The sequence below is a fragment of the Saccostrea echinata genome, unplaced genomic scaffold, assembly GCF_033153115.1.
Source record: "Saccostrea echinata isolate AGI-Se365-2 ecotype Australia unplaced genomic scaffold, CSIRO_AGI_Sech_v1 ptg000056l, whole genome shotgun sequence".
Classification (NCBI taxonomy): domain Eukaryota; kingdom Metazoa; phylum Mollusca; class Bivalvia; order Ostreida; family Ostreidae; genus Saccostrea; species Saccostrea echinata.
Window position 1 is genome coordinate 15,196,181 of NW_026889805.1, and position 12,121 is coordinate 15,208,301.

At 32.7% G+C, this 12,121-nt stretch overlaps 2 protein-coding genes across 2 annotated transcripts; both read left to right on the forward strand.

The window, feature by feature from the left end:
* The first annotated feature begins 2,762 nt into the window (after positions 1 to 2,762).
* On the forward strand, positions 2,763 to 3,979 carry LOC133173010 (cholecystokinin receptor-like). The gene has a single exon (XM_061307888.1). It carries the CDS (start codon positions 2,773 to 2,775, stop codon positions 3,961 to 3,963), a length of 1,191 nt encoding a protein of 396 aa, XP_061163872.1. The 5' UTR covers positions 2,763 to 2,772; the 3' UTR covers positions 3,964 to 3,979.
* Positions 3,980 to 9,284: 5,305 nt separating this feature from the next.
* LOC133173894 (cholecystokinin receptor-like) lies at positions 9,285 to 10,430 on the forward strand. Its single transcript, XM_061308962.1, has one exon. It carries the CDS (start codon positions 9,285 to 9,287, stop codon positions 10,428 to 10,430), a length of 1,146 nt encoding a protein of 381 aa, XP_061164946.1.
* The last annotated feature ends 1,691 nt before the right edge of the window (positions 10,431 to 12,121 follow it).

Consider the following 12,121-nt stretch of genomic DNA (forward strand, 5'->3'; position numbering starts at 1 on the left):
GAAAAAAAAATATGTTGAAGAGAGTGAAATGTAATTTTTAAAAATGTGAAAAAATCTCATCTTTGTCATTTTATCGATAAACTAATTCACATTTTGATTTGAAGCAATTTTTTAAAATATAAATTTCTTAATTTTGCATGGGTTAACGTATCTACGCTCCTTATTATTTACCTCAGCGCCAAGTCAAAATTATCTCGCCGTGAACCTCTAGCATGTTGGAGTAATGCATAAACATGTATTTGAGCAGCAACTGATAGAAATTAAGAAACTATCACAAACAGAAAAAAAAGTCTTGCACTTTATGTCTCTAAACATCAATGTAAACGTCTACCCTTTGTGAAATTTATAATCTTTTTTTTCACTGAACAACCAATGAAGATACTCTCCTTCTGTGAGATTCATAGTTAATGCCAGTAGTTGCTAACGATTGCATATCTTCTTTTTTTTTTAAATTTTGAATTCTGAGAACAGACAAATTGCATGTCAAATTAGAGATTAATTAATGAGTTTACAAGACAAACCGTGTAAATAGGCTTTTTAGGAGATTTCTGGTAAAGCATCCTGATCAAGCATGCAGGTGTTATCTTTATCCCTTGGGAATTGGGCAAAATAATCTGGCCTCTTAATTGCAATTGATATAGTATCTGTCAGATTAAAAAGTTCTTATTGGCTAGCTATTATTTTCAAACTAAATTTGGTGTAAAGTAATTAAAACTAATTTGATATTTTATAATATAATTTTTTTTTATTTTAATTGGGCATTTGTAAAACTCTATCACAACCAGTTGAAGAATATATGATGTATAATTTGTTCTAATTAATACCTACAACACAGGAGATGCATATCAACCATTAAGAATGCAAAAGTCATTGAAATTTTTGTATCAAGGTTGACATAATTTTCTTCCTTGCACTCTAAACTATTTAATAATATTAATAACGATTAAATAACGTGCACCGCCACGGTGTATGATACGCCCCTCAAATATTGTTCAATTAATTATTTATGATAATTGATCAATATTTGAAAGGCATATCATACACCGTGGCGGTGCACTTTATTTTATGAAATGTTTCATGGTTTGATAAATCCACAAATAAATGGAATGAAAAAGTAAATGAATACAAGTTTACAAAAAACTTTGAAGGGAATGAAAAAATATAAACGATTGTGAAAAGCCTTACATTTTTATGATGTGATTAAATACAATAAAATAATCCCTAATTATCAATAAAGTAACATTTTGCTTAAGTTAATTAATCATTTGAAGATAAAGAATAGTTTTTTAAAATTTATTTCAACATGTTCAAAGGACAATTTACTTTCACTTTTCCTTTGACATGCACGTGATAATAATAACATCTACTTTCTATGTAAGACGCCATTCAACAGGAAAGAATATTTACACCTAAGGCAATAAAAACAGATGATAACAGATATCAACAGATGATAAAAATAAATATTTGTGAGGAATTTTAAGATTTAGCGGAATAACGGTATAACAAAAAAGACTGATTTACGAATCTACACTGTATGTCATTACATATGCGGTCATTATAACTTACATCCGTGTTTTATTACATGTACAGATATATCAATACGTGATAATCAACACATTATATATTTTTTAAATATAGAAATCAAAGCTGATCAACATAAAATCTGGGTATTTGTAGCTCACCTTAACTTAAAGCCAAGATTAACTGTTCTCGCCTGTATGTTCTTACTGTTTACATTGTAGACTTCTAAATCACTGCCTCGACTTAAAAAGACACTGGAGAGAAAGAATACGATGAACATTATGATAGGATGGGATAACTAGATTTTTTTTTATCAAGAAGTAAGAAATTACATTTTTTATTGAATCTCCGTCAAATAACATGAATATTTCAGATGTTTAGGCCCTGAACTCTGTTGCTGTAGTAGGAAATACATACATGTAACAGAGAACCACGCCTGTGTATCGGTAAATATGGCAAAAACCCTCTTTATGATCATGGATTTCATTTGTTATACTAATATGCAGCTATGTTAATTGCCGCATAGATACCACAGAGCCTAGGTCAACCCCTGAAATAGTGTGATTCTTCATTCGGATTTAAAAGTTACCTTTTCTCACTAAAGATTTGAAAAAGAGGATGCCGCAATATTCACAAATGTATCTTTATGTCAGTTGGTTTATTTTTTTAAATGAAATTATTTACGTAGTTAGAATTGAATGAATAATAAACTTCTGAACTAAATAAAGTGATGATAAAAAAAATATTCAATTCATGGGTTGATTGATTGTTGTTTAAGGTCCCATTCGAGAATTTTTCACTCATATAGAGAACTTCAAATTTAGAAGGGTTATTGAGCAGTGATGGTTCTTTATCGTACCAACGCCTACCGTGTTTAAGTTCTCATCCGAAAGGCCCGTGACTTTCACTTCTAGTGCCGGGCTCTTGGCGAAGGAACAGTCACTACCTTTGTTTACGTCTTAGGTTTGATGCTGCGCGGCGAACGAGAATCGAACCCGGACCTCCCGATCACGAAACGAGCACCCTACCGTGACCGGTTTCAATTCATGGAAAGAATGTGTTACCATTCTAAAGTGCAAATTAATTTTTTTATTCACTAAATGTAACACAGTAGCTGTGTAAGCTTTGTAACCCATTACATCATATACTTGAACTTCGGAAATATTTACCACGACTTTTATTCAAGGAAGAGATGTTTCAATGATTAAAGCAGGAAGCTCCCGTCGGAAATTCACAACAAATACGACAGAAATGGAAAACTACATAATCGAAACATCAAATACAGTAGAAGAATGGAACAGTAAACTAGCCAGGATCCTAATTCCCAATAATGTGATCCTGTCTCTGTATATGATTGCAGGATTGGTAGGAAATTCTGCCGTGATTTTCATTTACGGATTTAAGATGAAAGGCAACAAAATAAAGGGAAACAAAGAAGAAAGATATTTCATTCCATTTCTTGCCACTGCTGATCTTTGTGCCACACTCGTTTGTGCTTCATTTGGAATCGCTCAAAATATAATGCAGGCGACATTTGATAATGAACCTTTGTGTAAAACTTGGTGGTTTTTTGCTGGCTTCACCACGTTAATATCAGTATTTTTCCTTGTAGTCATTGCTGTACACAGATACCTAAAGGACTGCAAACCTCTAGGAAAACAAATGACATTGAGGTGGAAATGGTTCGCCTTGGGTTTGTGTCTAGTAATTGCATTCCCATTAGCTGGACCCATGACCCATTTTTATGGATCAGAATCTTTCCTTAACGAAGAAATGAAGATCTACGGACGCCGATGTGGCAGATTGAGTACCACAAACAAAACGAGTTCTTTGATATTCGGAGGTACTCTTGTTCTCACAGCGATCACAATTATTATTGTGTTAATTTGTCTATATTCCAAAGTAGGATACACTATTTTTGTACATTTTAAGTATACGAAGGTTGTTGGAAATCACAATAAAACAGAACATTCTCGGGGTGGGGTCTCCAGTGGGGACGACCCCTACAGTAAATCTGAAATGAGTTCCTTTGAGACTCTCGAGACACCCACTGCCGGAATGTCCTCTGTGTACTTCACTCAGACTACCACGCAACAAACGGAGACACCAGTTAATATAGAAGTGAGAGAAAAACATGTTCCAAAACAGTCAAGTAGAAAGCGGAGAAGAAATAAGAGAATTGTTCATAAATTTACATTGATGTTCATGCTGATTACGGTCATATTTCTTATTTGCTATATCCCTAAAGTTATTATCATGCTTCTGGAGGCGAGTAACACAAAGTTTTGGGAGGGATTTTCTGAAGCTGGCAGATCTGCAGTGTCTTTTGTTTACAGGATTTACATACTAAACAATGTCACAAATCCATTTATATATGCCTTTTTAGACAAGAAATTTTCAGAGCAAATTAAAAAGTTGATTAAATCTTGTACTTGTAAGTAAGCGCAGTTCAGTCAATCATAAAACAAGCATGTCTTTTTTTCCAATTTGATATAAATTGTTCACCTTGATTTTCCATTTTCGGTAAAAGCAAAAATCTTAGGAGAAGATGTTGATAAGATTGACGAACAATATAATCAGTACCGTTACTGTTGTCTGTTAATGTTTTCATAATGACAAGGATTGGAAAAATCTAAAGTTTCATGCTATCGTGTTTATTAAAAAATTGTTTTTCTGAAACAGCATTTAGTCTGTCATTTATTCATCTGTAGGGATGATTTTTATTTGTGTTTCCTGTTAAAAATTATTGCAAATTATTGTCCTAAATCATGTATGCCAAATACGATTTTAATGTTACATGTCTTTTTTAATAAGTGTTGTCCAGTAAACTTGTTCTACTATCTTTTTTCCAAAGCAGGAATGATGGGCAATAGCTAATTTATACATTTTAAATCTAAGCACAATGAAAATAAATTTTGATTTCAAAATATTGTTTCAAAAAGCTATGGCTTTCTTAAATCGTATTAATCAAAATGTAAAGATATCATAATCAAGTTCGAAAATTCAATTAAAACAATACAAACTGAGAACAGAGCAAACAGGACCCCTTAAAAGATCAGAGATGGGATCACGAGTCGTGGAGAAGTAAGCATTCCCTGTCGACCAGTCCCCGCCTTGAACACTTTGTTTTGACAGTGTGAAGGGAGTAATTCGTAGACAGTTTGTAAAATGTGATCAAATTAAGGTTCCATTAAGAGCCTATGGAAATTCCAACAGATTGTTGGAAGACCTGGTGTACGTAGATACTGTCATTGATGGTCAATGAATTTTTAATATCACCTTCAGAGTACTTCTGTGTAGATTCAGAATGATTTTAAAGTAACTTTGTAGATTAGCTCTTGACGAAGCAGTTGTTTATTTCAAAATTCTTGGAAGTTCTGTCTCGGAATGGTTGTATTGTTGAAAAATAGTACGCTTTGGTTTTGATGCTAATAAGAAATGGGATGTCAAATTTTCTAAAAGTTTTCTTTACCCACTATTTATAAACATCTCTTCTCGAATATGTTGTCGCACGATACTGCTGAGGTTTCTCCTCAACTGCTGTAAATTTTTTTTTGTGAGGAGTAAAGAAAGAAGCTTGGTAAAACAATCACCTTTTATATATATTTGTGATAAGTTTGTAATCCAGTAAAGAAATGGTAATTGAGATTTAATTTTATTGTTGGAAATATTGATAGTATTCAAACTGACATATAATTTTGAAAAAATCTCCAGGGAAATGCGTTTTGAATGAAAACATTACAAAAAACGTAGGCTTCATTCAATGCTACGTGGGCATTTCATTTCAGACATTGTAAATGATGCATAAATCTGGTACAAAATGATAAAAGCCTGTATATACATGTATATGTCAGTGTAAAAAAAAAGAGAACCCAATCTAGAATTAGGAAGGTGGAATTGTTTTAATCGTCACAATGACTTTAAAGCTTTTCATTTTCAAGTTTCTTAATCTTCATTTTTTGCAACTAATAAAGATTAATTTGACTGAATTTTGTCAATTAATGCATTTTTGGGTGTATGGAGAAATAGATTAGATAGTGAAATATCAGTTTAACCGTTGAGTGGCGAATTTCGTACAATATTTCATTCTGTCTTCAGAGGTGATAGAAGAATTAGATAGATTACCTGATATTTATGTACTGTTGCATCTAACAGCTGAGCATGTAACAGCATTGTGTTTGTTTGTAAGGCTTATGGTTACAATCGCATTTAAGAGGAACTTGGATTTTCTTCTACAGATGTTATATTCTTTACAAATTTTAGATGAAAGGCAGCGGAGAGAAGTATTTTATTTCTTCCTTTCCTTGCTACATCGGAGCAATTTGTTTCCCCTGTTAAAGTTTCTTTCGGGATTACTTTCAACACGTACTATAGAATGGCCTTGTCTATCTGATATACGAGATATACATTCTTTTTCGCACGATAGAGACAGGCAATACCAATCTACATGTACTATCATATGCAGTCGAAATAGTGTAAACCATTGCAAATCTTTGCAACATTTCTAATGTTCATCTCGATGAAAATGAAATCTATGTCACTAAGAGCAACGCTAGGTTATCTGTAATTGGATCTACTTCCGCTCTGACAACAGGGAAAAGTCAGTCTAAACAAACATTATATGTTGTTATGGGAATGTATGTAAAAGGTGAAGTTAACGAACAGTGACCAATGTCATAAATTCAGTTAAGTACACGAATCGTGAACAGGGCAAAACACGGACCCCTGGGAACAACGGGGGCCCGTTTTACAAAATCTCACGACTAAGACAAAAAAGTTAAGTTGATCGTAAAATCATGCAAAATGAATAATTTTGTTAAAATCTGCTTGCATAAAAATATCTTTATAAATTCTTTTTAAAAGATATTACCATTTTCTAATAAATCTAAATTAGAAAGTTACTGTAAACGTATTTTTTTCCACGGGGTCAAAATCACAATTTCTGTTCAATCCGCGGGTAGAAAATTACGCAGATTTTTTAGATTGTCACTACATGCTTTAAATACACTTTATGAACCCTGAGACAAATTTCCGCGGAAAATTAATGACGGTGTGAATAGTGTAAATTAATACCACGCGGAAAAAAGTACTTCTTCAGCATTCTCAAAATTACATTTTAGTCTTTGTCGTAAGTTCTTTTGACCCTGGTGTGGGATCAGTGGCCTTTTTCACAAAAAATCTTACGACTAAGACAAAAATTTTCCCATACCTCAACAAGTATCTAAGCTGTAGTAGGACATCAAAAAATCTTATATTTCTATTACATTAACTTACTTAGTAAAAATGTTTAAGAAAAAAAATGAATATATTTATTAAATAAAAAAATTACAGAAATGTCAAATTTTCAAACTTAGTCGTAAGATTTTTTGTGAAAAGGGCCACAGGTACCTAAGAGGAGTAAGCATCCTCCTGGTCACAGTCGCCGTGAGCCCTCTGTTTGGATGAGGTAAAATGGAGTAAACCGTAATCAATATGTTATTTTTAAAAATTGGCCTAACAATTAATGGGAAGCATGTCAGTAAAAATTAGACCAAGGATAGATTGTATTTGCAAACAAGTTCATTAAAACAACTATAGAATTTGCTGACTTTAAAGGACATACTTGAAATTCCTGGGCATCAGGTTATTCGTCAGTAGGCAGTTGTTAAAAATGATCGTACTCATAACACGCTTTTGAATCTTGAATCAATTGGGAGACATAAACACTGCATGCAGGTCATTGTGGAAGAATGTTTTTCATCCAGTTTGTCATATAGTCTAGTTATTAGTTGGCCATTGACGTCTTTAGTTAGTAAAATATCCAAGTATAAAGCAGATGTTGCGGACAGTATGTTGTCTTTTTATTTCGAGTTCAATGGGATATATCTAGTGAATATATGAATGAAATAACTATTGTTAATTAAAAAAACGCCATCGAGATATCGAAATGTCGAATCGAAAGCCAAAGCAAAAGTTTTTTTTCTTCTCAAGTGGAAGTTCTTGAATGTCTGCTTCATAAGTATATAACAATTTGTCGGCTAAGGAGAACAATAAATGTCCATCGGAATTCCAACAGATTGTTGACAGACTCCGCCTTCAAAGGTTACAAATACATTGTCATAGAGGAACTAAAGCATCTTTTTAATATCGCTAAGAGTATTTGTGTGTAGAATCAGAATGATGTTTAACAAAGTAGTTTTTGTTGAAGACCATTCACAAGATACCAAAATTTCCGAGTGTATTTTATTGAAAAAAAAATAACCCTGTTGTTTATGATGCCAGAAAGTCTCCCCTTTCATATATAGTGAGTAATGGTTATTGAAAGCGTGAAAAAGTCATATGTTTTGATGATGTTTTGAAGACATTGTTTTTTGAAAAGTTTTGTGATTTTAAATTTTACAAAAGTTCTTTGAAGTTTTTGAAAATCCACGTTTAATTTACACTACATTATGATCTTGAATCTAGCACAGTACCTGAAGGTTCTAATTCACGGCAGTTAAATTCTTTAGGAGGAGTAAGGATAGGGCTTGATTGAACATTTACTTCACCCTGCAGTATATCTTTATTTGGACAATCAAATTGAATTTGAATTACCATTTTTATGGATTCCTAAACTACATAAAAATCCTTGCACTAAGATAACTAGAGGGTTTCAGTAAATGTTCTGCCAAGCCTCTTTCTTTACTCCTCTCTAAAACATTAACAGCAGTGAAGGAAAAACTTAATCAGGAGTACTGTACAACAGTATAATCGAAAAGTGGTGTAAATCAGATGTGAATACCAAGGAACTTTTAGAAAGTTAAAAATCGCAAAATTTTACAAAAAAATGATAACATCAAAATGTTAGACTTTTTAACACTTAATACAACTATTCCCCACGATAAATTAAAGTCCAAGCTTTTTGACATCAAAGACAAGTGCTTTTTCAATAGAAATGATACTCGTAAATTTACTACCTTGTCATTGTCATTTGCAAAATTATTTTGTTTAAAAACTTTCTGACTGTACACAGGTACTCCAATGTTGATATTAAAAAGATGCTTGAGTTTCTGATTGACAACATCTATGTAATTTTTGGAGATTAAGTCTTCGGAGCAATGTTAAGGAAGCACTCAGATAAATATTCTGACTTTACTAAATCAATGATACAATATGGCGTCATAGCAGATCTTAAAAAATTAAAACTTTCATTTTTATTTGTGTAGTTTTTTTCTCTTAATTCTTTTTTTGTTTTGCACTACTATAATTTGTTGATATGTGCTAAGTATTTGGTATTTTAACACAAAGCATAGTTGAAGGAAATTTTCCCGGGGGGTGATTCATACTAACTCATACAAAATCTCTCATACTTTTTTGACGAGCAAAAAAGGCACTTTTACTTTTAACAGACTTTTATTTTTTTAGAGTGGCATTTAGTTTGATATATAATGCTTTCTGTGTGTGTGTGTGTGTGAGGGTGTGTTGGTTTGTGTGTGTGTGTGTGTGTGTGTGAGGGTGTGTGTGTGTGTGTGTGTGTGACAATTAACATCAAAATAGAGGATGTAGAATAAGTTATTTTCAATCATTCGATCAAGGAAGAATTTATTTAAATAATATATGTATAAAAGGTAAAAAGTAGTAACAGCCATAAGTCATAACAGAGTGTCGTTCAGAGTGTAAATGAGAACCTGTCCGCACAGATAATGATTAATTAGCATAGGACGGTTTTATACCTTAAAGTCCTGGGTAGAGTAACACATTTTGCAAACATTGGTTTAAATTCTTTTATGAACGTTATTATTACTATGATTAACGTGACAGAAGTGACCAGTGGTCCTACCGATATTGACCGAGGGAATGAACAGCTTGATCTTCTTCTGACTCCGAATATTGTGGTACTCTCTTTGTATATTTTGTTTGGTCTCTTTGGAAACGGTGTTGTTTTTCTTACTTACAGTTTACGCTCAAATCTTCAAAACCAGGACCGATACTTCATTCCTAAACTGGCTCTAGCCGACCTGTTCACATCCACTATCTGCTCATCATTAGCTATCATCGGAAATGTTATGGAGACCAAATTTAAGGACAGGTTTCTGTGCATTTTTGGAAACTTTTTTATGGTATCTACACAGAGTGTCTCGGTTTTACTTCTTTTTATAATTTCTGTACAAAGATATCTTAAAATATGTAAACTTAAAGACATGTCACTAAAGACAAGAAGATTGACAATGATTATCATTATCATTGTGTGTATATCCCTTGGCATAGGGTCTTCTCTGAATTATCGGAAGGAGTCGTCTGACAGAAAAGGAAAAATGACGGGATTTAGATGTAAAAGTGTCAAAAACGAGAATGTTGGTGAAGTTATTCTTGGAACAACTCTTCTCTTTGGTACTGTGACTGTTATTATATCCATGTTGGTGATGTATGGGAAAATAGCACATAAAATTGCTACTCATATTAAGCAAATGAAGGGAACTATTTCTAAAATGGAAAGTATATCGGAAGATTCTTATAAGCACGTCTCCAATACCAGTACAAAGACCAAGTCTAGAGCTTCTAGAGCTTTAACTGTTATAGATGATGTAGAAAATCTTGCTTTGGCGGAATCTTCGATAGAGAACAATGGCTATACATTAGGAAAATGCCTTGTTCCTAACAAAATATTGCACCAGGAAAAACGAAAAAGAAAACACAATATGGGACATAAATTTACTCTAATGTTTATGCTGATCACTATTGTTTTTATCGTATGTTACGTCACAAAAACAATTCTGATGTTACTTGAAAGTTTGGACACTCTATTCTGGGACTCTATGTCGGATGGCAAGCGAGCTGGATTTCTGTTTCTTTACAGAATTTACATTGTAAATAGTATTGTAAATCCCTTTATTTATGCTTTTCTTGATACTCACTTTTCAAAAGAGTTGAAGAAAATGTGCTCATATTGAAGAATTACACATCGAGGTATGTTTTGTTTGTAGTGATAAACTGAAAATGTTCATAATTTGAGTGGCTTTTTATTTGACAGATCAGTGAGACTAAACCATTTTATCACTTTGTTCTTTGTGAGTTATATTTTGGATTTTTAATTTTTACATATAAATAAACAACACCTATACATTAATTACTGTCGTTATATTGATTAATATAGGTATAAACACTTAAGAATTTAAAACAATACATGAAATATTGAAATCCCAACAGGGGTTGCCTAGGTAACACGTCATTTCAAGGTAGGAAACCGTTATCCTTTCTTCTCAAGTAAAACTGTTTTCCGAAATCAACCACTGTAACTTTTTTAAGACTGTAGTTCATAGTAATCATTTAAGAACCTACTCAGTGATACAAAAAGAACTTTAGGTGTTCTCCTTGATACCGGAAATACAAACGGAAACTGTTTATGCTAATTAATTTGAAAGAGATTTTGTACACTTGAGAAACTAGTCGGATGGGCCAGACATGAAAAAGAAGACCTTGACACTGTGTCAGAATGGATTAAATGTATGTTAAAATCGCGCATAAAAAGATTTAGGGGCAATATGAGAACCATCTATCCTTCTTATTCAATAATCCAGAAGTGGAAAAAGAATTAGATAGATTACATGATCAGTACGTACTTGTCCCTGCTGACAAAGCAGGTAACAACATTGTCTTTGTTTGTAAGGCTCATTATATTAAATGTATTTTAGAGGAACTTGGATTTAATTCTACAAGTGGTAATCCAACTTATACTCATAGTTCCCTTTCTAAGGAAGAAATTCTTCAAAATCAGTTTTGCATATTTTTAATATTCCAAACAACCAAAATGAATTTGAATTACCATATTTATATTGGAATCCGAAACTTCATAAAAATCCTTACAAACAAAGATACATAGCGCGTTCCAGGAAATGTTCAACCAAGCCTCTTTCTTTACTCCTCACTAAGATATTAACAGTAGTGAAGGAGAAACTTCAATAGTACTGTGCAACAATATATTCGAGAAGTGGTGTAAATCTGTCGACAGGGGATGCTTACTCCTCCATGGTACCTGATCCCACCTCTGATGTTTTTAGAAGTCCGTGTTTGCTCTTGTATTGTTTCAATGGACTTTTGAGCTTGATTACTGTTCGTTATCTCCATATTTCATATAAATCAAGGGCTCTTAAGATCTCAAACTTTCTTTGATAATTATTATTTACAGCGCATATCATTATTATGTTTGCAATCTGTGTAATAAGGTCTCTTTCATCTTATCAATTGGCTCTGTAAGTAGTTTATTATTGTTATTATAGTTTATTATTGTTATCATTAGAATTATAATATATATTTATACAGATTTTGATGAATTTTGTATAATACAAGAAGGTACAAATGGGTGATTTCTTTTAAGATACATTTAAAAAAAAAAAAAAAAAAAAAAAAAAAAGGAACAAAATACTCTAAATTGAAATATATGGAGATAACGAACAGTATTCAAGCTCAAAAGTCCATAAAACAATACAAAATAGGAGCAGAGCAAACACGGACCTCCAAACATCAGAGGTGGGATCAGGTGCCATGGAGGAGTGAGCATCCCCTCACATCCGCCGTGTGCTCCTTGTCATGATCGGGAAATTCAGTGTGTTAATAATGGCCTAACAATTAGTATGAAAAACGT